Source organism: Eumetopias jubatus, unplaced genomic scaffold (assembly GCF_037043125.1).
Source record: "Eumetopias jubatus isolate StellerSeaLion01/CBP00866 unplaced genomic scaffold, mEumJub1_p1.0 scaffold_9, whole genome shotgun sequence".
Classification (NCBI taxonomy): domain Eukaryota; kingdom Metazoa; phylum Chordata; class Mammalia; order Carnivora; family Otariidae; genus Eumetopias; species Eumetopias jubatus.
Window position 1 is genome coordinate 124436892 of NW_028274815.1, and position 22048 is coordinate 124458939.

At 49.6% G+C, this 22048-nt stretch overlaps 1 protein-coding gene across 4 annotated transcripts in view; it reads left to right on the forward strand.

Moving 5' to 3' along the window:
• The window catches only part of MYBL2 (MYB proto-oncogene like 2), a 37087-nt gene that overhangs the window by 11801 nt on the left and 3238 nt on the right, over positions 1-22048 (forward strand). For 3 of the 4 annotated variants that reach the window (XM_028122026.2, XM_028122027.2, XM_028122025.2), the window contains exons 6-11: positions 1169-1331; positions 6254-6541; positions 9076-9489; positions 11955-12094; positions 19262-19361; positions 20749-20862. In XM_028122026.2, coding sequence (XP_027977827.1) covers positions 1169-1331; positions 6254-6541; positions 9076-9489; positions 11955-12094; positions 19262-19361; positions 20749-20862 — 1219 coding nt within the window. The remainder of the gene's footprint in view (positions 1-1168; positions 1332-6253; positions 6542-9075; positions 9490-11954; positions 12095-19261; positions 19362-20748; positions 20863-22048) is intronic. The other variant, XM_088026776.1, reaches the window with a different exon arrangement.

Consider the following 22048-nt stretch of genomic DNA (forward strand, 5'->3'; position numbering starts at 1 on the left):
TCTGCTGCCCCATGTGCGCTTACCGCTGTGCCGCGGGGGCTCCCGTAGTACTCCGCTACTCGGTACTTCTCAGTACTTATCTACGACTCTGCCGCCCAGCGTGCCGCAGGGGCTCCCGTAGTACTCCGCTACTCGGTACTTCTCTACGGCTCTGCCGCCCCGCGTGCCGCGGGGGCTCCCGTAGTACTCCGCTACTCGGTTCTTCTCTACGGCTCTGCCGCCCTGAGTGCTGCGGGGGCTCCCGTAGTACTCCACTACTCAGTACTTCTCAGTACTTCTCTACGGCTCTGCCACCGGTGGGCCGCTTACTGCTGTATGCCACTGTTACTTCTAAACTCTTCGGGTGCTTCACTACGCTTTACGTTTCTGCGCTACTGTACCGTGCTGTGTTTCCATACCACTGTACAGTTTTCTCCTGTTCTGCTAGTCTTTCCTTTCCTCTACTTCCCCACACTTCCATATCCTAGGACGCTGTGCTCCTGTACCATTGTGGTGCTCTGTGCTTACACTATGACGTATGTGTGTCCTCAGTTAATCTTCAGTAAGTGGGGGAGCATGAATCGTCTCCCGATTCTCCAGATAAAGTAACTGAGGCTCAGAGTGACCCGTTGCAGACCCTCTGTGCCATCCAGCTCTGCCTCTGGCTCTTTGCCTTCTGAGAAGAGTACCAGGGCTTGCATTCAAGTCACCCTGAGCCTCAGAATGGAGCTCAGCAGCCAGAGGTTTGCTTCTAGTTTCTATAGATTCAAAGTGAGCGGAAAAGGGAGTGCGAGCTTCAAAAACATTTTAGCTGTTTGATTTCACCATGGGCTGAGTAAAACCTTTGCTTATTTTGCTGAGGTCAGTGGAAATATGTGTAAATTGTTGAGGGCTAGAAACACGTGTGACTTCATCCTAGAGTTAAGGAATTGTAGAGTCAGTGCGCCTCGGTGGCTCAGTCGTCTGAGGGTCTGACTCTTTATCTCAGTTCACGTCTTGATCTTGGGGTTGTGAGTTCAGGCCCCGCATTGGGCTCAATGCTGGGCATGGAACCTACTTTAGACAGAGAGAGTGTAGAGTCATCAGGTTGAACCCTCATTTACAGAAGTGGGAAGTCGGCTCAGGGAGGTTGGTGACATGCCTCGTGGCACCTTGGCTGAGTTGAAAGGCCTCCTCTTGGCCCCCGCAGGACAGACAATGCTGTGAAGAATCACTGGAACTCCACCATCAAAAGGAAGGTGGACACGGGTGGCTTCCTTAGTGAGTCGAAAGACTGCAAGCCCCCTGTGTACTTGCTGCTGGAGCTCGAGGACAAGGCTGCCTGCCAGAGCGCCCGCCCCGTGGAGGAGCAGGTGAGGCGGCTGCCCGAGGCTGCTCGGCCCCTGGGCCTGGCTCTGGGTTTGGTGGGTTGCGTATTTATCCTAGACCATTTCATTTAACACGTGTTCTTTCCTTCTCATCTTCGCCACAGCCGTTCATGACTTCCTGCCACAGGGTCTCCTGTGGGCTGCATCCTCCTTACCAGGGCCCTTCCTTGTCCCGTAATTCTGCAGAGACCTGACACTTGTCTGCCCGCAGGTGAAGGACGACAGACCAAGCTGATGTAGAAAACGGAGGATTGGGTTGAAGAGGTCCTAAGCCTCCTCTGCCTTTAGCAATAGTTTCCTTCCTACCTGTCGCCCTTGCCCGGCTTTTCATACTAAAAGCATGTTTGCAATTAAAAAAAAAAAGTCATTTATTTATTTATTGAGGTCTAATTCACTTACAGTAAAATCCATGGCATTTAGTGTACGGTTCTGAGTCATGACAAAAAACATACTGTCCTGTGACCACCAAACCACATCGAGATACAGACATTTCCATCACTCGCCACATTCCCTTGTCTTCCTTTTTGTCAGCCCTTTTCCCTGATCCCAGGCACCCCTCATCTGTTTTCTGTCTATAATTTCATACAACTTTCTAGAAAATCATATTACTGAAATTAGATGGTATTAACATTTGCAATTGGAAAAATGAAACCAGTGTGCAGGTGTTAACATGTCCCATCCCACACCCCAGAGCAAACTTTTTATTGATTTTTTTTTTTTAAACTATTTCTCTAATGATTTATTCTTTAAAGATTTGGGGTACCTGGCTGGTTCAGTTGGAAGAGCATGTGACTCTTGATCTCAGGGTTGTGAGTTCAAGCCTCACATTGGGTGTAGGGATTACAAAAACTAAAAAAACCTTAAAAAAAAAAAGATTTGGGTGTGCTTGGGTGGCGCAGTGGGTTAAATGTCTGCCTTCGGCTCAGGTCATGATCCCGGACTCCTGGGATTGAGCCCTGCAACAGGCTCCCTGCTCAGTGCAGAGTGTGCTTCTCCCTCTCCCTCTGCCCCTCCCCCTGTTCATGCTCTCACTTGCTCGCTCTCTCAAAACGAATACACCAAAAAAAATCTTAAAAAACGATTTGAAGGAAATGTGTTAAAGAATGAAGATTTGACGATGCTGAATCATGGGAGGTAACACACTTCACCTGTGCTTTGGTTTGCTTTTGATTTCCTACCTGTGCTTTGTTCTAGTCTCTTCTGTGATTGTGAACTAGTGAATAATCTTTTTTCACTCCCCCTTCCCTTTTCTTACTGGCTAGGTAGAACCTGTGTGCCGCCCCAGTTCTGAGGGTGCTGTACAGCAGCATTGCATGTTTTTGCTTCTGTTTCTTGATTTTTCTTTCTCTTTTTTTTTTTTTTAAAGATTTTATTTATTTATTTGTCAGAGAGAGAGGGAGAGAGCACAAGCACGTGGAGCGGCCAACAGAGGGAGAAGCAGACTTCCCGCAGAGCAGGGAGCCCGATGCAGGGCTCCATCCCAGGACCCTGGGATCATGACCTGAGCCAAGGGCAGACACTTAATGACTGAGCCACACAGGCACCCCTCTGTTTCTTGATTTTTCAACTTGTGAGAATCTCTCTTGATTCCCTGAAATGAATGCTCCTGTGGAGTAACAAACAGTAAGGAAATATCTAAAATGAAAAGTAAATTGACTTCTTCCAGTCTGGACTCCCCATACATCCCCTAACCAGAGGAATCTACTTCTCACACTTCGTTGTGTATCTGAGTAACATGTTTTCAAGCCTTTTCCTTCTGGTTGAAGAAGAAGCATACGTTCCACAAAGAGAAACTGTGGACATCAGCAGACACAAAGTCACTTTTTAGGATGGGGGGAAGTGTACAGACCTTCCTCGGTCTCTGAAAATCCTTGGCTGAAAGTCAGTTTTTTGACTTAGCTTTTACCTCTGGCACTTTGCGTCTGGAGCGCTGGCTGTGCTGGGCCAGAATGAGCCCCGGGGGTCAGTTAGCGTGTTGTTTTCAGCCTCATTTCATCTCCAGCAGCATTTTCATGGTTCTGTTTTGCTGTTTGTGTAATCATGGTTATATCTAATTTTTAAAAATAGAAACAAAACTTTAATGACCCTCGTAGCTCAAATCACTGCTCATGTGCTCAGTTATTTCTTTAGAAATTCATGGAGATGGGTTGAGACACATTTCTTGAAAAACTTCTAATACACTTTGCTAGATTGCTGCCAGAAAATTTTGCCTACTAATGTGTATATGGGACCACCTCCTGTTCTCTCCACTCACTGGTCGGTGCTTGCAATTATAATTCTTGTCCCTCTACTTCAAAAGCAATGCATGATCATTGTAAAGAGTTACAAACTTTACAGAGCTGAATATTGCAGAAGGCCGAGCCTGCTAATCTCGACTGCCAGAGAGAACCAATATATTGTTTAATGTGTTTGCCAACATTTCTTACTAAGGGCAATAAGTTTAAAATGAAGATTATGTTATAACTTACTGCCTTACGGTTTCTTAAATCTTTCCATATCATTTTGCACGTACAGATCTTTATACCATCCTTGGATCTGTCACATCTTGTCGTAACCTGCTGATGAACATCTGTTACCATTTCTGTTAAGATGCTGCAGCAAACATCGTTCAAATTTTTTGTGCATGTACTTATTTATGTGGGTTAGTTTTTACAGATGTGGCATGACTGGGTCAAATGGTACCGACGTGTGAAATTTTCACAAGCATCACCAAATTGCCGCTTGAGTGCTAGTACCATTTTGTCCTGTCAGCAACAGATGGCATTGCCCATTGTCCCACACTCTTGTCACCACTGGCTGTGGCCGTATAAAAAATACCTTTGCCGGGGCACCCGGGTGGCTCAGTCGTGAAGCTACCGACTCTTGATTTCTTTTTCTTTTTTTTTTTTTAAGATTTTATTTATTTATTTGAGAGAGAGAAATGAGAGACAGAGCACAAGAGGGAAGAGGGTCAGAGGGAGAAGCAGACTCCCCGCTAAGCAGGGAGCCCAATATGGGACTCGATCCCGGGACTCCAGGATCATGACCTGGGCCGAAGGCAGTCACTTTTTTTTTTTTTTTAAAGATTTTATTTATTTATTTGAGAGAGAGAGAATGAGAGATAGAGAGCATGAGAGGGAAGAGGGTCAGAGGGAGAAGCAGACTCCCTGCTGAGCAGGAAGCCCGATGCGGGACTCGATCCCGGGACTCCAGGATCATGACCTGAGCTGAAGGCAGTCGCTTAACCAACTGAGCCACCCAGGCGCCCCCCGAAGGCAGTCACTTAACCAACTGAGCCACCCAGGCGCCCCCGACTCTTGATGTCTGCTTAGGTCATGAGCTCAGAGTCGCGAGATCGAGCCCTGAATTGGTTCTGGGCTCCACAGTGGAGGTGGAGCCTGCTTAGGATTCTCTCTCTCCCTCTCTTAAAAAAAATCTTTGCAAATTTTATGAGCAACAGTGGACTATCATTTGGGTTTGATTTCCTACTGGTGAGGTTGATGGTTTTTCTTTAGTTTATTGATTTGCCTTTGCCCCCCCCCCCCTTTTTTTGTCATTCATAAACTTTACGTGTTAAGGATATTACCCATTTATCATATAGTAATTCCTTTTTTCCAGCTTGGGAAACTTGGAGCTTCTTCATCCCTTCATTTTATAAAGGTGTAATTTATAGACAGTAAAATTCACCCTTTTAGTAGATAGTTCTGTACGTTTTGACAAATGTAACCAACACCACAGTAAAGGTGGAGAACATTTCCAACACCCCCTAAAATTCCCAAGCCCCCAGCCCCTAGCAACCGCTTCTCTATTTTCTCTGTTTTCTGTCTCTCCGTAGTTTTATCTTAGTAAGGATGTCATGGAAATGGAATCATACGGTCTGTACTCTTCTGTGACTTTTCTTTTGCTTAGTTATTAATGCATTAAGATTCATCCATGTGACTACATCTGTCAGTGATTTGTTCTTTTTTCCTGCTGAGTGATAGTCTGTTGTATGGGAGTACCATTCTTTCTTTATCAGCTGAGGGACGTTGATTCCTAGCTATGTTTCCAAATAAAGCTGCTATAAGCATCTGTGTACAGGATTTTGTGTGAACATAAGTTTTCATTTCTCTTGGATAAACATCTAGGTTTAGGATTGTTGGGTCGTATGGTAAGTGTATTCTGAATTCTTTTTTTTTTTTTTAAGATTTTATTTATTTATTTGAGAGAGAGAATGAGAGATAGAGAGCACGAGAGGGAAGAGGGTCAGAGGGAGAAGCAGACTCCCTGCCGGGCAGGGAGCCTGATGTGGGACTCGATCCCGGGACTCCAGGATCATGACCTGAGCCGAAGGCAGTCGCTTAACCAACTGAGCCACCCAGGCGCCCCTGTATTCTGAATTCTAAATGAAATCACCAAGCCATTTTTCAACACGGCTGTTTCCGAAGCGGAATTCCCACATTCGAGCCTTTAAATAGCGTTTATGGCATTCTTCCCCTTTCTGCAATTGCCGTGGTTACAAATTTTCAATCATATCTGTTCTTTTTATCTCCTTTTCTTCCTTTGCTTGGATCACAAACCATTTCCATCCCGTTCACTTGCAGCGATAGCAGTTAATAGCCAAGGTGTGAGTTGGGCACCGTTTGCATCCTTGCTGATCTCTGTAGCGCCCCTCCCCGGTGAGCCTTAGGGTCCTCATTTTAAAAGCAAGAGAGCTGACTTACACACAGGTCACACAGCTTGCTCAAGGCCGGCTAACAAAAATGGCCAAGCTCTGGCTGATTCCAGAGCCCGTGGCTTCTCCTGACACCATTGTGCCCCCCCCCCCCCATTGACACGGGATCGCACTCTTTGCCCTTGAGAAGGTGCCCCAGGTTGTGCCGTTTTTCACTAGAATACTACACAGTGTACATCTCATAATCAGAACCCTGTGCCCTTGTGTCCTACAGGGTAGTCTCGTCACCAGCTGGCCCCCCACGCTTCCTGCCATGAAGGAAGAGGAAAGCAGTGAGGAGGAGGCCACGGCAGCCACCACCTCTAAGGAGCAGGGAGCTGTCTCTACAGACCTGGATGGAGTTCGAACACCAGAGCCCTTGGAGGACTTCCCGAAGCGTGAAGACCAGGAGGGCTCCTCGCCGGAAACCAGCCTGCCCTACAAGTGGGTGGTGGAGGCTGCAAACCTCCTCATCCCTGCTGTGGGGTCAAGCCTCTCGGAAGCCCTGGACTTGATCGAGTCGGTAATGTTGGTCACAGCTCTTCACAGTGGGCCCAGAGCACCCGCCAACCGGGAATGCGTCTCATGGGCAGGCATCCTTCTGTTCACTCCGTCATCCTGCGACGTCTCCTGAGTTGACGTGGAGTGTCCAGCTGGGAGCCAGGGCCTGGGGACACAGATGGTTGCCATGCAGTCCCTGCCCTCATGTGCTACAGTGCAGTTTGGGTGGGAGGGCTCCCCAGAGGAGATGGCACTGCCCTGAGACCTCAGGGATGACGAGGGGAGGGTGTCTGAGGCCCATAATACTCGTGGCACCGGATGTAGGGCTGGGGCTGGAGTGCCGAGTGGGTTCTGGTAACTCCAGTAACGCTGCCCCTGAGGCTCCCCTGGCTGTGGATTGTACCTCATTGGGGAGAGCTCCTCGCTGGGGGCTGTACCTCCTGATGTGACATCCCAGCTCCTCGCTGTGTCAGCCAGGCCTGCCGTGTAGAGCAGGTTTCAGGAGGTGATGGGGGACAGGGCTGGCGACTAGGGACAGCGGAGTTCACCCCACATTCATCTTCCCACTCGGGCTTCCCTGTTCTTGCTAAGAATAATGATGCTGTTTATTGAACATCTAAATGCCAGGCTCTGGGTTCAGTGTATAATCCACACTATCCTGTGAGGTATGTCCTTTCTCTGTGTTTTGTAGATGAGACTGAGGCTCAGGGGGGTTAAGTAGTGTCCCCACAGTCACACAGTGAGTAAGCCTGGTGGTCTTGGCTGTCTTGACCACCCCTTGCCTCCAGAGACTGGGACTGGTCCCAGCTGTAGGGTCTAGCTGTGGTGTCCCCTCCACTCCAAGAAATTTCAGAGTGGCACAAGAAGCAGGTCTGATTGGTTTGTCAACACGTTCAATAAATAGCTCTGAGGCTGCCAGGGGCAGTCCCTGATTCGGGCCCTATGGGGAGAGTTAGATGAGCGTAGGACGCACTCTGTGCCTGGCACTGTTGGCCTTTCATGGTGTTACCTGCTTTCATCCTCAGACTCTTCTGCCTCTTCTTCCACTTGATAGGCCCAGAGAATGGGGGGAGGGGAGCCAAGTGTTACTGAGCGTCCACTGTATGCCCGGCTGAATGCTTAATTAGTAACGACAGTAGCTGACGTGTGAGTGCCTGCCATGGGCCAGGCTCCTTACTTGCTATCTAACATACATGCTCTGTTACAGCGTTTGTGGAAACACTGCTGTCTGTCCCTCCAGGCAGTGCTTGTAGGATCTGCTTCTGGTCCATTAGACACCATTAGTCTGGGGCCTCCTCGAGATTGAGGTTTGCTGCTGAGGGCATGGGCCTGAAATTAGTGCTGCCCTGAGCTGGCCTCCACCCTTAGGGATGAACTGCCCACGCTCCTGCGAGTCCCAAGGACCAGCAGTCGTCACGAGGATCTGGTTCTACTCAGGGCCAGACCTCCAGGTACCAAAGCGGAAGCTTCTGTCTCTAGCAGCCCTGTGGCCGGGTTGTCACTTATTGGGCAAAGGAAGGAAGACCTGGGTATGACTCTTCAGAATTGCTCCCAGAAACTTAAGGGACCTCAGGCAGATTGCACCGTCTCTGGCCTCGAAAGGAGGAAAGTAATGTTTGTCTGGCAGGTTCTTGTGGGACTGGACACAGTTTAGGTGAAGTGGCCCAGGAGGCATCTGTGACTGACAGGTGCGTGGAGCACAGTGGAGCACATTCTCCAGGAGTGTGGCTGTGCGCATCATGACACTTAAACCTGGCCACACAGCCTGGGGCCTAAGTCTCTTTCGAGGAGGTCACCAAAAATGCATGAGAAGATTTGTATCTAAGATGTTCATGAAGATGTTATTTTTAATTTTTAAAAACTAGGGGGGAAAATGTCCAACAGAAGAGGGGGATAGTTAAGTACTGATACATTCATATGATCGATTATTTTGCAGTCATAAAACCTGTTATAAAAGTTGAAAATTTTTTCACATAATAACTGATATTTGTTAATAGTAAACATCTAACTCATAGGTAATAGAATTAGGCACTATCATTATTACTATAATTTTAAGTAGAAAAAAAGGATATAGAAATAATTTTTTTCTAAGGCTAAAAATGCAGAATCCTAGCTACCATTGAGGGATATAAGTGGTAAAATTAAGGGAATGCGTGAAGATGGTAAATACTGAGTTCAGGCAGAGGACATGAACAAGGGAAGGTGGGCCTGGGGCTTCAGTGATTTTTTTTTTTTTTTAATATAGGGTTTTATTTCCTAGACTCCTTGATGGGTGTCTGATTTTTCTTTCTTTGTGCTTCCTATCTTACGTATCACTTTTTAAAAATAACAGCAAGCAGCCATATGTGCAGTGTGCCTTCAGGTATGTTTGCAGATAGAGATATACAGATGGTAGAAGAATTCTCAAGCAAACGCAAGAAAACGTTCACGGTGATGACTCCTGGGCTGTGGGTTCCTCCCTGATGCATGTGTGTTGTCCTTTAATGAATGAGTCTTCTTTGTCGGCTGCAAAAGCAGAGTGATTGCAGTTATTCCTAACCCCCCGTCTCTGGGCAGGACCCTGATGCTTGGTGTGACCTGAGTAAATTTGACTTGCCTGAGGAGCCGTCCGCAGAGGGCAGCATCAGCAACAGCCCGGTGCAGCCATCACCATCACGGCGGCAGCAGGTGCCGCCGCCCCGCCAGCCTGCTGCCCCAGTGCCCAGTGTGACCGAGTACCGCCTGGATGGCCACACTATCTCAGATCTGAGCCGCAGCAGTCGGGGCGAGCTGATCCCCATTTCCCCCAGTACTGAGGTGGGGGGCTTGGGCATCGGTACGCCGCCTTCGGTGCTCAAGAGGCAGAAGAAGAGGCGTGTCGCCCTGTCGCCTGTCACGGAGAACAGCGCCAGCCTGTCCTTCCTGGACTCCTGTAACAGCCTCACCCCCAAGAGCACACCCGTCAAGACCCTACCCTTCTCACCCTCCCAGGTGTGTGGACCCCACCCCGACTGCTCGCTGGGTTTGGTGTACAGACTCCCAGTGCCCGGGACAGGACCTGGCACGTGGGCACACGTCATTCAGCAAGGCTTCCCTGAGCCTCTGCTGTTTGAGGCCCTGTGCTAGGTGCTGGGGGCATAGAGGGGAGCAAAACCAGGCCTGGCTCTGCCCTAGGGAAGCTTAAGCTCTGGTGGGAAGACCAGTTAATAGGAAAAGCTGCAAATGAATGTGACACCTGGTATGTGAGGCTTATAGAGCTGTGAGGGCATCTCCTCTGGGGGGGTAGGTGTCATCCTGGAAGGCTTCCACGAGGAGGGAGGGATTGCTTAGCTGGGGAATAGTAGGTGGTAACTGGGCAAAGAAGAGAAGGGACTCAGTATTTGCTAAAAGAGTTTATTGCACACCTGCTCATAGCAGATTTGCCAGCCCTGGGGTGTAATGGTGAAGGTGACATAGCCCTGCCCTTGATGAGGGTAGTGAGTGCTGGGGGCAGGCTTGTAATTACTTGAACAGAATGTGGTGTGGAAAGTGCTGTGGTCGTTGGGAGCTTGTTGTGTCCTGGGTACTGCTCTGTTTGTAATGAAAGTACTATTAGGGAGAGCTGAGGAGGGACCCTGTCTTCCCTACTTGTCAGGGAGGCATTCAGAGCTTCCGAGAGAGATGTTTGAGCTGGGTTTTGTCAGCTTGAACACAGGCATGGAGATGAGGGGGCAGAGGGCATGGGGTGAAGTCCAGAGCCAGGGTGATGGGGAAGTTGGGGGAAGGGGCAGGGGCTTTGGAGGGCCGTAGGTGTAAACAGGGGGTATGTACTGCCCTGGGGGCTGAGGGGGTGGTGGGGCTATGGGAGGATGGACTGGAAGGGCAGGCGAGAGGCAGACCCTGGAGTTCCCACGGTCCCAGACCAGAAGAGAGTGGATGGAGGCTTTGGGTCTCACTATGTCTACCCCCTTCCCTGTGGATGTGGGAGAGAGTGAGGCCCAGAGGAGGCACGTTTTAGGAGGCTACTTCTATCATCTGTCCAAGGATCGAGGCCAGGCCCATGTCAGGGGTGATTAGTGGTATTTTTCTGCGAGAGATCTTGTGTTAGTTGCTACAGGTGCCAAAACAAAGTACCACAGACCAGGGGGCTTAAACTTCAGAAATTAATCTCATAGTTCTGGAGGCTGAGATTAAGTGTGGGCAGGTTCAGTTTTTTCGGAGCCTCTCCTGGTTGTAGATGGCTGGCTGTCTCCTCTGTGTATCTTCACATGGTCTCCTTCTGTGTGTGTGTCTGTGTCCTAATCTTTCTCTTATAATCTCTTAACCTCTCCTTGTAGAATCTTCCTTTTTTTTTTTTTAGATTTATTTGAGAGAGAGAGAATGAGAGAGAGAGCACATGAGAGGGGGGAGGGTCAGAGGGAGAAGCAGACTCCCTGCCGAGCGGGGAGCCCGATGCGGGACTCGATCCAGGACTCGATCCAGGGACTCCAGGATCATGACCTGAGCCGAAGGCAGTTCCTTAACCAACTGAGCCACCCAGGCGCCCTCTTGTAGAATCTTCTAAGGACACAAGCCATGTTGGATGACGGCCCATCCTTATGACCTCATTTTACCTTTAATCATCTCTTTGAAGGCTCTCTCTCTAAATACATTCACGTTCTGAGGGCCTGTGGGTCAGGGCTTCAACATGGGAATTTGGGAGGACACTGCACAGTTCAGCCCATAGCAGGCCCCAAGTAAGGGCAGCTGAGAAGAGAAGGACAGCAAGTCCTGAGCTGCCCAACAAACAGCCTAGCGTGACGGGGACCCTGCTCAGGGCTGTGGACCCAAGGGCTGCTCGTGGCCCTGGGCTACCGGGGCACCTTCAGGGCAGAGAGGGGGAGGGTAGTGCCACAGACTTGGCTCAGATCTGGATTTGCGTCCTGTCTCTAGCACTCAGCGCAAGACCCTTTACCTCTTTAGCCTCAGCTTTCTTATCTGTAAAATGGGGTGTCGTGATGGCACCTACGTTACAGATCTGTGAAAACTACATGGAATTCTTGGTGTGAATGCTTAGTCGTGGTGTGTGGGGGTGCTCTACCTGTTCACGTCACTAGCACCATTGTCACTGTCCCCTGTCCACAGGTCGGGTGAGAGCTAGTCTTCTGAAAAGGAGCTGCTTTCAAGACTGCCAGCTTTCTGTGCCCTGACCGCACAGTCGGCAGTGCTGTGAGCGTGGGCATGGGGGATGGCCCTCCCCGGCCTCACAAAAGCCAGGGCTGGGGGCAGTGACAATCCCAGGGGTCTACGTGAACCTAGATGGTGGGTCCTGTCGATCTACCCTGGTCTTCATTTTCTGGTGCCTGGTAGGGGAGTTCTCCCAGGTCAGGAGGGAGACCTCTGTCAGAGAACAGCCGTGTCGGTGGGGGGCCGTCCAGGGTCTCACCCCCACCCCTGCAGGTTGTCACTTTGTCTTGTTTCCATCCTCTTCCCTGCAGTTTCTGAACTTCTGGAACAAACAGGACACACTGGAGCTGGAGAGCCCCTCACTGACGTCCACCCCGGTGTGCAGCCAGAAGGTGGTGGTCACCACACCCCTGCACCGGGATAAGACGCCCCTGCACCAGAAACACGCGGCGTGAGTGCTGTGCCCACCCATTCCTGATGGCCCAGGAGCTTGGGCCTCGCCCCCTCCCCAAGCCAGGACCGGGATCCCCTTTAGAAAAACACCTGAGACTGTTTCAAGAAGGCAGCCTCCTTCTCGCCACCACACCTCTTTGTTTTTGTCAGGATTGTCTGGTGCTTCATCTTTGTTATTCCTCATTTTCAGTTTTTAATTTGATGGTTTTCCAATCTCAGGACTAGAGTCCAAATAGCCATGAAAAAAATCTCCCCATCTTGTGTAAGTTTCAAGTGCAAATCCACTGTGTTTGAGCAGCCTTAACATGAAGGACAGAAGTGCCCTGGTTCTCCTTGTCTCTTTGTGGTGCTCAGTCAGGAGGAGCTCAGGCTGTGAGCTTACAAAGCTCCATGTCTCACCTGTACAGGTCCCTTACTGTGTGCTTTTATGGAAGTGCTTTCACAGAAGTGCACTTCCTGCATCATCCTGACTCTAGATTCCAGGTAGAGACAGTGGCTTAACTGTGCTTCTGCTTGTTACCTTTGCTGCAGGAGAGCATTACCTTGTTATTTCCTGATAATCTGTGTAATTCGGGAATCAGCTTAGTAATGTTAGTCCTTGTAATGATACATAATTTCAGGAAAGCTTTATGAATCCCCTGGTCAGAAATCAGTCTCTCAACAGTTGACCTAGAGTTTAACAGATACGTTGCATGAGGAATGATTCTCTGTTCAAGCCAGAATTTTTGAAATCTAAGCCTTTAAGTAGGTACGCTGTTGCCACAAAAGGCATTGATGCTTCTTTCTCTTTTCCTTCTCATCCCTGTTCCTAATCTGCTGCGGCTGCTCCAGCCTTTCTGGTTTTTTTTTTTTTTCACATGAAGAAGCATTTCCACTGCTCCTCATTCCTCTGTGGATCTGCATTTCCACCTGGTAATATGTTCCTTCTCTCTGAAGGTCATCCTTTAACATTGTAGCTTGGGCCTGCTGGTGAATCTGGAAAGTTTGTATCTGAAAAGTTGCCTTAGTGTTTGAAAGGTAGTTTTGCTGGGTATAGAACTCAGGGTTGACAGGTTTTTCCTTGGAGCTTTAAGGATGTTGCTGTCCTGTCATCTGGCCTGTACTGTTTTTTTTTTAAATTTTTTTATTATTATGTTAATCACCACACATTATATTATTAGTTTTTGATGTAGTGTTCCATGATTGTTTGTGCATAAAACCCAGTGCTCCACGCAGAACGTGCCCTCTTTAATACCCATCACCAGGCTAACCCATCCCCCCACCCCCCCTCCCCTCTAGAACCCTTAGTTTGTTTTTCAGAGTCCATCGTCTCTCATGGTTCGTCTCCCCCGCCGATTTACTCCCCTTCATTCTTCCCCTCCTGCTATCTTCTTCTTTTTTTTTTCTTAACATATATTGCATTATTTGTTTCAGAGGTACAGATCTGTGATTCAACAGTCTTGCACAATTCACAGAGCTCACCATAGCACATACCCTCCCCAATGTCTTATCACCCAGCCACCCCCTCCCTCCCACCCCCCACCACTCTAGCAACCCTCAGTTTGTTTGCTGAGATTAAGAATTCCTCATATCACTGAGGTCATATGATACATGTCTTTCTCTGATGGACTTATTTCACTCAGCATAACACCCTCCAGTTCCATCCACGTCGTTGCAAATGGCAAGATCTCATTCCTTTGGATGGCTGCATAATATTACATTGTGTATATATACCACATCTTATTTATCCATTCATCGGTCAGTGGCCATCTTGGCTCTTTCCACAGTTTGGCTGTTGTGGGCATTGCTGCTATACACATTGGGGTGCACGTACCCCTTCGGATCCCTACATTTGTCTCTTTGGGGTAAATACCCAGTAGTGCAATTGCTGGATCGTATGATAGCTCTATTTTCAACTTTTTGAGGAACCTCCATACTGTTTTCCAGAGTGGTTGCACCAGCTTGCATTCCCACTAACAGTATAGGGGGGTTCCCTTTTCTCCACATCCCCGCCAACATCTGTCGTTTCCTGACTTGTTAATTTTAGCCATTCTGACGGGTGTGAGGTGGTATCTCATGGAGGTTTTGATTTGGATTTCCCTGATGCTGAGCGATGTTGAGCACTTTTTCATGTGTCTGTTGGCCATTTGGGTGTCTTCTTTGGAAAAATGTCTGTTCATGTCTTTTGCCCATTTCTTGATTGGATTATTTGTTCTTTGGGTGTTGAGTTTGATAATTTTTTTTTTTAAAGATTTTATTTATTTATTTGAGAGAGAGAGAATGATAGAGAGCACGAGAGGGAGGAGGGTCAGAGGGAGAAGCAGACTCCCTGCTGAGCAGGGAGCCTGATGCGGGACTCGATCCTGGGACTCCAGGATCATGACCTGAGCTGAAGGCAGTCGCTTAACCAACTGAGCCACCCAGGCGCCCCGAGTTTGATAATTCTTTATAGATTTTGGATACTAGCACTTTATCTGATATATCATTTGCAAATATCTTCTCCCATTCTGTCGGTTGTCTTTTGGTTTTGTGGACTGTTTCTTTTGCTGTGCAAAAGCTTTTTATCTTGGTGAAATCCCAATAGTTCATTTTTGCCCTTGCTTCCCTTGCCTTTGGCGATGTTTCTAGGAAGAAGTTGCTGTGGCTGAGGTCGAAGAGGTTGCTGCCTGTGTTCTCCTTTAGGATTTTGATGGACTCCTGTCTCACGTTTAGGTCTTTCAACCATTTTGGCCTGTACTGTTTTATTACTGGTTTTGAACAAGCTGATTATGATGTGCCATAATGGATTGTTCTTTGTTTCTTATGCTTGGCATTCGCTTGACATTCGGCTTCTTGGATCTTTGGGTTTTCATTATATCTGGAAACACTTCATCCCTTATGTCTTCAAATATTCTTTCTGGGCCTTCCACCCAGCCTTCTTTAGGGACTCCACAATTATACACATATTAGGCCACGTGGAGCTGTCCCACAGCTTCCTGATGATATTACCATTGTTTTCACTCTTTCTCTCTGTTTTGGATGGTTTGTTGTTTTATTTTCAAGTGACTAATCTTTTCTCTGCGGTATCTGGTCCCTGGTAATCCCGTCCAGTGTGTGTTTCATCTTAGGCATTGTGGTTTCTGTCTCCAGATGTTCAACTGGATCTTCTAAAATATCCTCCATCTTGGCTTTGCTGTGGAACATATGAAGTACAATTATAACAACTGTCTTAATGTCCTTGGCCTGCTGATTTTAGCTGTGTATCAGTTCCGGGTCAGTTTCGGTAGATGGGCTTTTCTTCTCCTTGTGGGTTTTGCTTGGGTTGTAAGCACCTGCTTAGCTTCTCCGTGTGTGCCTGGTGACATCTAATTGGGTGCCAGACGTTGTGAATTCCACCTTGCTGAGTGCTGTATATTTTTGTATTCTTGGACTTTTTTTAGAGCCTTGTTCTGGGATACAGTTGAGTTATTTAGAAATAATTTGATCCTTTGGGTCGGTCTTGTTTTTAAGATTTATCAGGTGGGACCAGAGCAGCAGTTAGTTCAGGACCCTCCAGTGCTCTACCCTCTGTCTTGTGAGTGATGAGGATTTCCAGTCTGGCTGGTGGGATTGAGCGCTGTTTCCAGCCCTGCGTGAGCATCAAGTACTGTTCCCTCTGCTCTTTTTGCATCATTCTTCCTTGATCTCAGGTGGCCTCCTCAAGTGTGTGCACCAGTTAGTGCCCTGTGGGATACTCCGGCCCATCTGCAGATGTCTGAGTTTTCCTCCTATGCAACTCTCTCCTCTGGTGATGCTGTGCCATGGTCTCCTCGAACACTTGCCCTTGTCCCTTTGACTCTAGGTCGTGCCAGGCTCCTCCTCTGCTTTCGTCCCTACGCTGTGCCTGGGAGCCATCCTCTTCTGTCTCCCATCTCTTGGGTCCCTGTCCTCTGTCTTCTGGTGCCCAGGGTCTTAAAGCCCATTGTGTCATCCATGGTGTACTGTTGCTTCGTTGTTTCAGGCAGGAGAGGAAGTCTGGCCCTGATGTCCCACTTGGGCCTGGAGTGGGGATCTGCTGCTTCATCTTTAAATCCAGATTCTTGTCACAAAAGACTGTTTTGGTTTTCCTCTTTTCTCTTTCAGAAATTCTTTTTGACCTATGCAAGACTTAATAGGCAACAGTTATTTGGACTTCATTCCAAATTTGACTGGTTTCCGTGCCCACTGGTTTTATATCCCACCTTTCCCATTTTTTTCCCCCATAGAAGTTACGGTTTACTGGAAGGGACAGCCCATTAACAAAGAAACAAAACACACTGAGTGTATGATGTTTCTGATGGTGCTAGAAACTGTGAGGGGAATTATATAGGCCTGCGGGGGGAGCACAAGTAACAGCGAGGAGTTCTAACTTAGGAGGATGTCAGGGATGTCCCTTAAGGGAGGGAGACCCATGCAGAATTCTGAGAAAAAGGAATTCCAGGCAGGTCAAACTGTAAACACAAAGGACAGAAAGATGCTTTTTTGTGTTGTAAAGAACAAAAAGAAGGCCCCAAGTTTGGAGCGAATCGGGTGTAGAGCATGGGAGGCAAGAAGTCAGGGGTCACCAGGGCTATGTGTCAATGGGGATGGGCCACATGGAGCTGATAACACCCCTAAGATTTTACTGGTTCATAAATCACAGACCTTCCCTGGTTTTAAATTTGTTTTTTTTCTGGGTTAGATGGAGTTCTTCCCAGAGAGGAGGCTGTGAGTGAGGAGGATGTGGGACCTGTGCCACCATGTCTGGGCTGTCTGTCTACTGTATTTCAACAACAGGAGGTGGATCTAGAAGTCTTGAGGAAGAATAGCTGTGACCCCAAACCGTGGGCTCTGCTTTGTTTTTGTTTTTTTTTAAAGATTTTATTTATTTATTTGAGAGAGAGAATGAGATAGAGAGAGAGAGGATGAGAGGGGGGAGGGTCCAAGGGAGAAGCAGACTCCCTGCTGAGCAGGGAGCCCGATGCGGGACTCGATCCCGGGACTCCAGGATCATGACCTGAGCTGAAGGCAGTCGCTTAACCAACTGAGCCACCCAGGCGCCCTCTGCTTTGTTTTTTTAGGCATTCATGTTGAAGAGGAATCTGATACCTAACCCGCTGTTACTTCTTTGTAGCAAATCTTTTCTTTCTCTCTGGATCCTTGTAAGGCTTTGGTTTGGTTTTGGTTTTGGTTTTTGTGGTTTTTGTTTTTTTGTTTTTATTTGGTGGGTTTTTGTTTGTTTGTTTTAGTTAATTTCTGAAATTTGCCAAGCTAGATGTAGGTGTGCTGTCTCTTAATTAACTCCCACCACCATGATTTTCAAACTCAAGGCTCAGACTTAGAGCTAAGAACATGCACTTTTTTTTAATTGTTCCTCTGGCAGTCCGCCCCTTTACCTTCTGCCTTTAGGTCCTCCCTACACGGTCTCATCAGTTGCTGTGTCTCTGTCCATCTTCATCTTCCTGTTCATTGTCCTAATAAGCCACTCGAACTCTGTGAGAACACTGTGGGACTGTCTTCTGATTCTCCAGTTTGCTCCTGCACTTTTCCGCCTGAGGCCTCCAGCTTACAGAGTTGCAGTTTTTTTCATCTCAAGCAATCTTTTGTCTTTCCTTTTCAAGTTGGCCTCCCTTGGTGTTCTTTTTTTTTTTTACTCTTTTCTGCCTTGGTTTTCTAACACACATGTATTCTCAGTTCTTGCAGATACTGTGAATTAGGGAGGTTCTAGGGTTTTCTCATGTTTGTTGCAAAAGCTCCAAGTCCCACAGAGATGTTTGATCCCGAGACTCTGATTCATCCGTTTGAGCTACAGTTTGAACTGTGAGATGTTTACATTTGACCAGTACTTATATGTCATTCTTCATCTTTACTAGATGGGGGGGCCTCTGTGTGTCCTGTGTGGGAGATAACAAGAATTTGGGAAGAGATTGAGTGGACCCCTGTCTAGTCTCAGTCCTGAGGAAGGAAATAAAGAATAATTTGCCCTTGTTCCAGCCTTTTATCTCCCTATGCAATGGCTGGCAGGCTGGAGGGGGTGCCCAGCAACTGTGTCCACCTTGGCCTCTGCTCCCGAGTTCCTGACTACCTGGGTGTTTCTCACATCCTCTGACAGTCTCAGGAAGGCCTGGGAGTGAGCTGTGGTGGTACCTCTAGCTGACGGAGGTCATGCGGGCCTCATGCAGGTGGAGAGCTGGTTTGCCCATACCCAGCTTGTGGTGTGTGTATGTGTGAGGGGTCTCTTCTGGGCCTTGTATGTGTGTGTGAGGGGCCTCTTCTGGGCCTGGTGTGTGTGTGTGTGTGTGTGTGTGTGTGTGATCTCTTCTGGGCCTGGTGTATGTGTGTCTGTGAGGGGTCTCTTCTGGGCCTGGTGTATGTGTGTGTGTGTGTGTGTGTGTGTGTGTGTGTGTGTGAGGGGTCTCTTCTGGGCCTGGTGTGTGTGTGTGTGTGTGGGGGGGTCTCTTCTGGGCCGTGTGTGTGTGTGTGTGTGTGTGTGTGTGTGTGTGAGAGAGAGGGGGGTCTCTGTTGGGAGGCTTCTCCATCACAGGCAGAAATCGCTCGCTGCTGGGGCCAGGACTGATAGAGAAGCTTTTTAGTATCTCTGCTTGTGGACCAGACCCTTCCCATGTTTCTTTTTTTTTTTTTCCCCTTCCCACATTTCTGTCTGCTAAAGCTCTCCCTCCCCATTTGTGTCCCCACTGTGATCATTTTGAGGGGACTTGGGAAGAGGGTATGCTGAGCACGTGTGTTGGCCTCACCATCTTGTATCATGTGTCTTCCCTTAATAATGCTACTGCTACATGTGCTCTGGAAGAGCTTGGGGAAGGACTTGGTCTTCCTGGATTCTCGCCTTGCTCCCCTGCCCTTCTCTTGCGGGCCTGCAGTGTGGCCTCCCTTGTTTATGAAAAAGTCATCATTGATCAGCTAATGACTGAGCAACATTCTGAAACATTCTTCTACCTGGCTGGAAGGACTATGTCCTATTCTTTCCTGGTTCTGAGGCTGACCCTTCCTCTAAGCCTCTAATGAAGATCCTCGGGTATGAAGGTGGGAAGGGAAGTGCCATGGGAAGAGACCATATGCCTGGGGCTTCCTCCTTGCTGCCGAGGCCAAAGGTCAGGTGGAGGGACTGTGGGAGTCATGGGCAGCCTGTGGCAGAGTGGCTGGTGTCTTTCCCCTACCCCATTGCTCAGCCTCCTTCTCTGCCTGACAGGTTTGTAACCCCAGATCAGAAGTACTCCATGGACAACACTCCCCACACACCAACCCCGTTCAAGAATGCCCTGGAGAAGTACGGACCACTAAAGCCCCTGGTATGTGGTGTAGCCAGGCAGGTGTGCATGGTGGGATCTCTCAGGTCCACATAGCGGTGTACGGCTCACAGAGCCCTTTCCCTCTGAGACCTCACGCAGCCCTGAGAAGTTGCAAATATCCTGATTTTACAAATGGGGGATCAGAGGCTGAGTTAAAATTCCTCAGACATCTCCTGAGCATCTGCAACGTGCTGGGTGGGCACTGGGTGGTGCTGGAGGCGCGGTGGCATCCTGGTGAAGCTCAGTGTGGAGGGGTGGGAGTGGCCTGAAGCACTGGCACCTGGAGAACTCAGCACTCCACAGTGTGCTTCCTGCGCCTGGGAGGAGGTGGGCCTGAGCCGCGATGGCTCATGACTCGGGTGCTGTGGCCAGGGGCTCCTCCTACTGAAGCCTTTGACCAACTGCCACTGCTTTCTAACACTTGGGGAAGCCAACTTGTGCGTGGGCCTGAGGGGCTGGTGAGGAGGCACCTTCCTGGCAGTGGGCAGACCTCCCTTCTCCCCACTCCTCCCAGAGGGCGGTCATGCTCTCCCCGGTGAAAACAGAAAGCTGGCGCAGTGGGCTCTCTGAAACGGGCAGGTGTTCTAGAAATGACTTGAAGATGAGAGAGAGGTCGTCAAGAAGCATTTGGCCTGTAAACAGGGTCTGTGGTGTGCCTGCCCTGCCCCCAGCATTGCCACCACGGTGTGGGGTTCTCTTGTTGTGGTCTCCCCGGCCCCGGGATGGAGGTGATGAGCGGATGGAGTTAATGAGCCCAGTGAAGCACGGGGCTGTGGTTCCCAGACACTGAGATGGTGGCATGCTTTCCAGACCGGTTTGAGGGGGCACATCTGACCTTGGCAACTAGAATTAAAGATGTAGGGACTTGTAGAATGACTTCGCAGGGTAGCCGTCCGCTACACCTGCTGCTCTCTCCCTTCCCTGGTCACTGCCGCCCGAGACCAGAGAGGTCGCCTGGAACCCCACAGGCCCAAGAACAGGAAATGGAACCAAGAGTCCCCATTAGTGTGAAACAAAGGGGGTGAGGACTTAGGGCTGGATCGTGTCCAGGTTCTAACTCCACAGCTCTGTGACCTTGGGCCAGGTGCCTACTCTCTCTGAGCCTCCCATTTCTACCCTGTAGATGATGATAGATGTTGCATGGGACTGTGTGAGGGTGGCGGGGATGATCTGGGAGTACTCCTGGCTCACGACGGCCCTCAGTGAATTGAGGTCAGTGTCTGCTTGTCTGTCCTGCAAGGCAGGATAGTTAATGGTCACGACTGAGTGTGAGGTCAGCGTCCTGGCCCCAGGCCTCCTTCCTGCCTTGCCTAGAGCAGCTGGGCTATGGCTGGGTCCTAGAGCCTGGCTGTGCAGCCTCACATGGGCTGCCCCACCCCACCCCCAGCCCCAGACCCCACACCTGGAGGAGGACTTGAAAGAGGTGCTGCGCTCGGAGGCCGGCATCGAGCTCATCATTGAGGACGAGGCGAGGCCTGAGAAGCAGAAGAGGAAGGCTGGGGTGAGTGGGTGGGGTGGGGCTGGAGAGCCCCTTCCTGCCAGCCTGGGCAGTTTGGACCAAGGGAGGTAGAGCCATGGGGAGGTGGGGAGAGAGTGGGGAGGGGGTGAGTCTGGGAATAGCTGGTAAAAGTTGGTCACTGGGGAAGGTGGAGCTGCAGCCCCTGCCATTTGTTGCCCAGAGTGGTTATCAGCAAAACCCACCAAAGTGAGGCCCTGGTGCTCGGGAACCTTCCCCTTACCTCCTCTGAGCTAGGCCCTTCCTTAAGCAGCACTCACTGTGTTTGGACCCTTCTAAAGTAGGCCCTGGGCTGGGTGCAGTGGAGAGGATGGTGACACAGACCCAGGTCACTCCCTCCTGGAGATGAGGGGGCGGAGGCAGATACTAGACAAACACACCGGTGACCCTCTCGATGCACACAGCAGTAAGGGAGTAAGTAGAAGGGGACACAAAGGATTTAAAGGGAAGTCCTCAGATGAAGTCAGCCACGCATCTGGGCCGTGTGAGCCAGGTGGGGGACAGTTGGTTCAGGTGAGGTGGAGAGCTGGTGGGGACACTGGTCAGGGACACCTGGGTGCAGCGTGCAGGGCAGGGGTTGTCTCAAGCCAACCCAGAAGCCACACCTCTGCTGCACCATGTGTGTGGTTTCCTGAAAGCAGATGGATTCCATGTCCCCCTTTTTTCAGAAGCTTTGTTCTGGGGAGAGGTGGGAAGATGGGAATGCGCCAGACAGGTGTGTGGGGAAGTTGGGCAGTTGGTGTGGATGGGGCCCATGGGGCAGGGTCCCCTGGGTGTGTAGGTTCAGAGAACTTGACCCAGGGCCCTTCCTGGCCTCTGTGTCAGGTGGTGGTTCTGAGCCATGGCAGCACTTGTTCAGGGCATACTGCTAGGTTGGGGGGTGAGTTAGTCCCAGAGCTCCTCCCTGGTATTGGAGCTGACCCCTGACCTGCTGATTGGAGGCACAGGTGTGGGGCTGGGTATTCCTGTAGCAGGCCTGCGTCCCTGTTTTACATGTCTGTGTTCCTCGTCTGCAGGTGGATATTTGAAGTGTAACTTGGATGATTCTCTCCCTGGCCTGTTTAGGGGTGTGTTTAGCATGTTAGAGGCCTAGGGTCTGTGCATGGTCCATTTGGGGATGAGGAGTGGGTCTCTGGGTGGAGGTGTTTGTGTCTTGGCTCCCTGTGGTTGC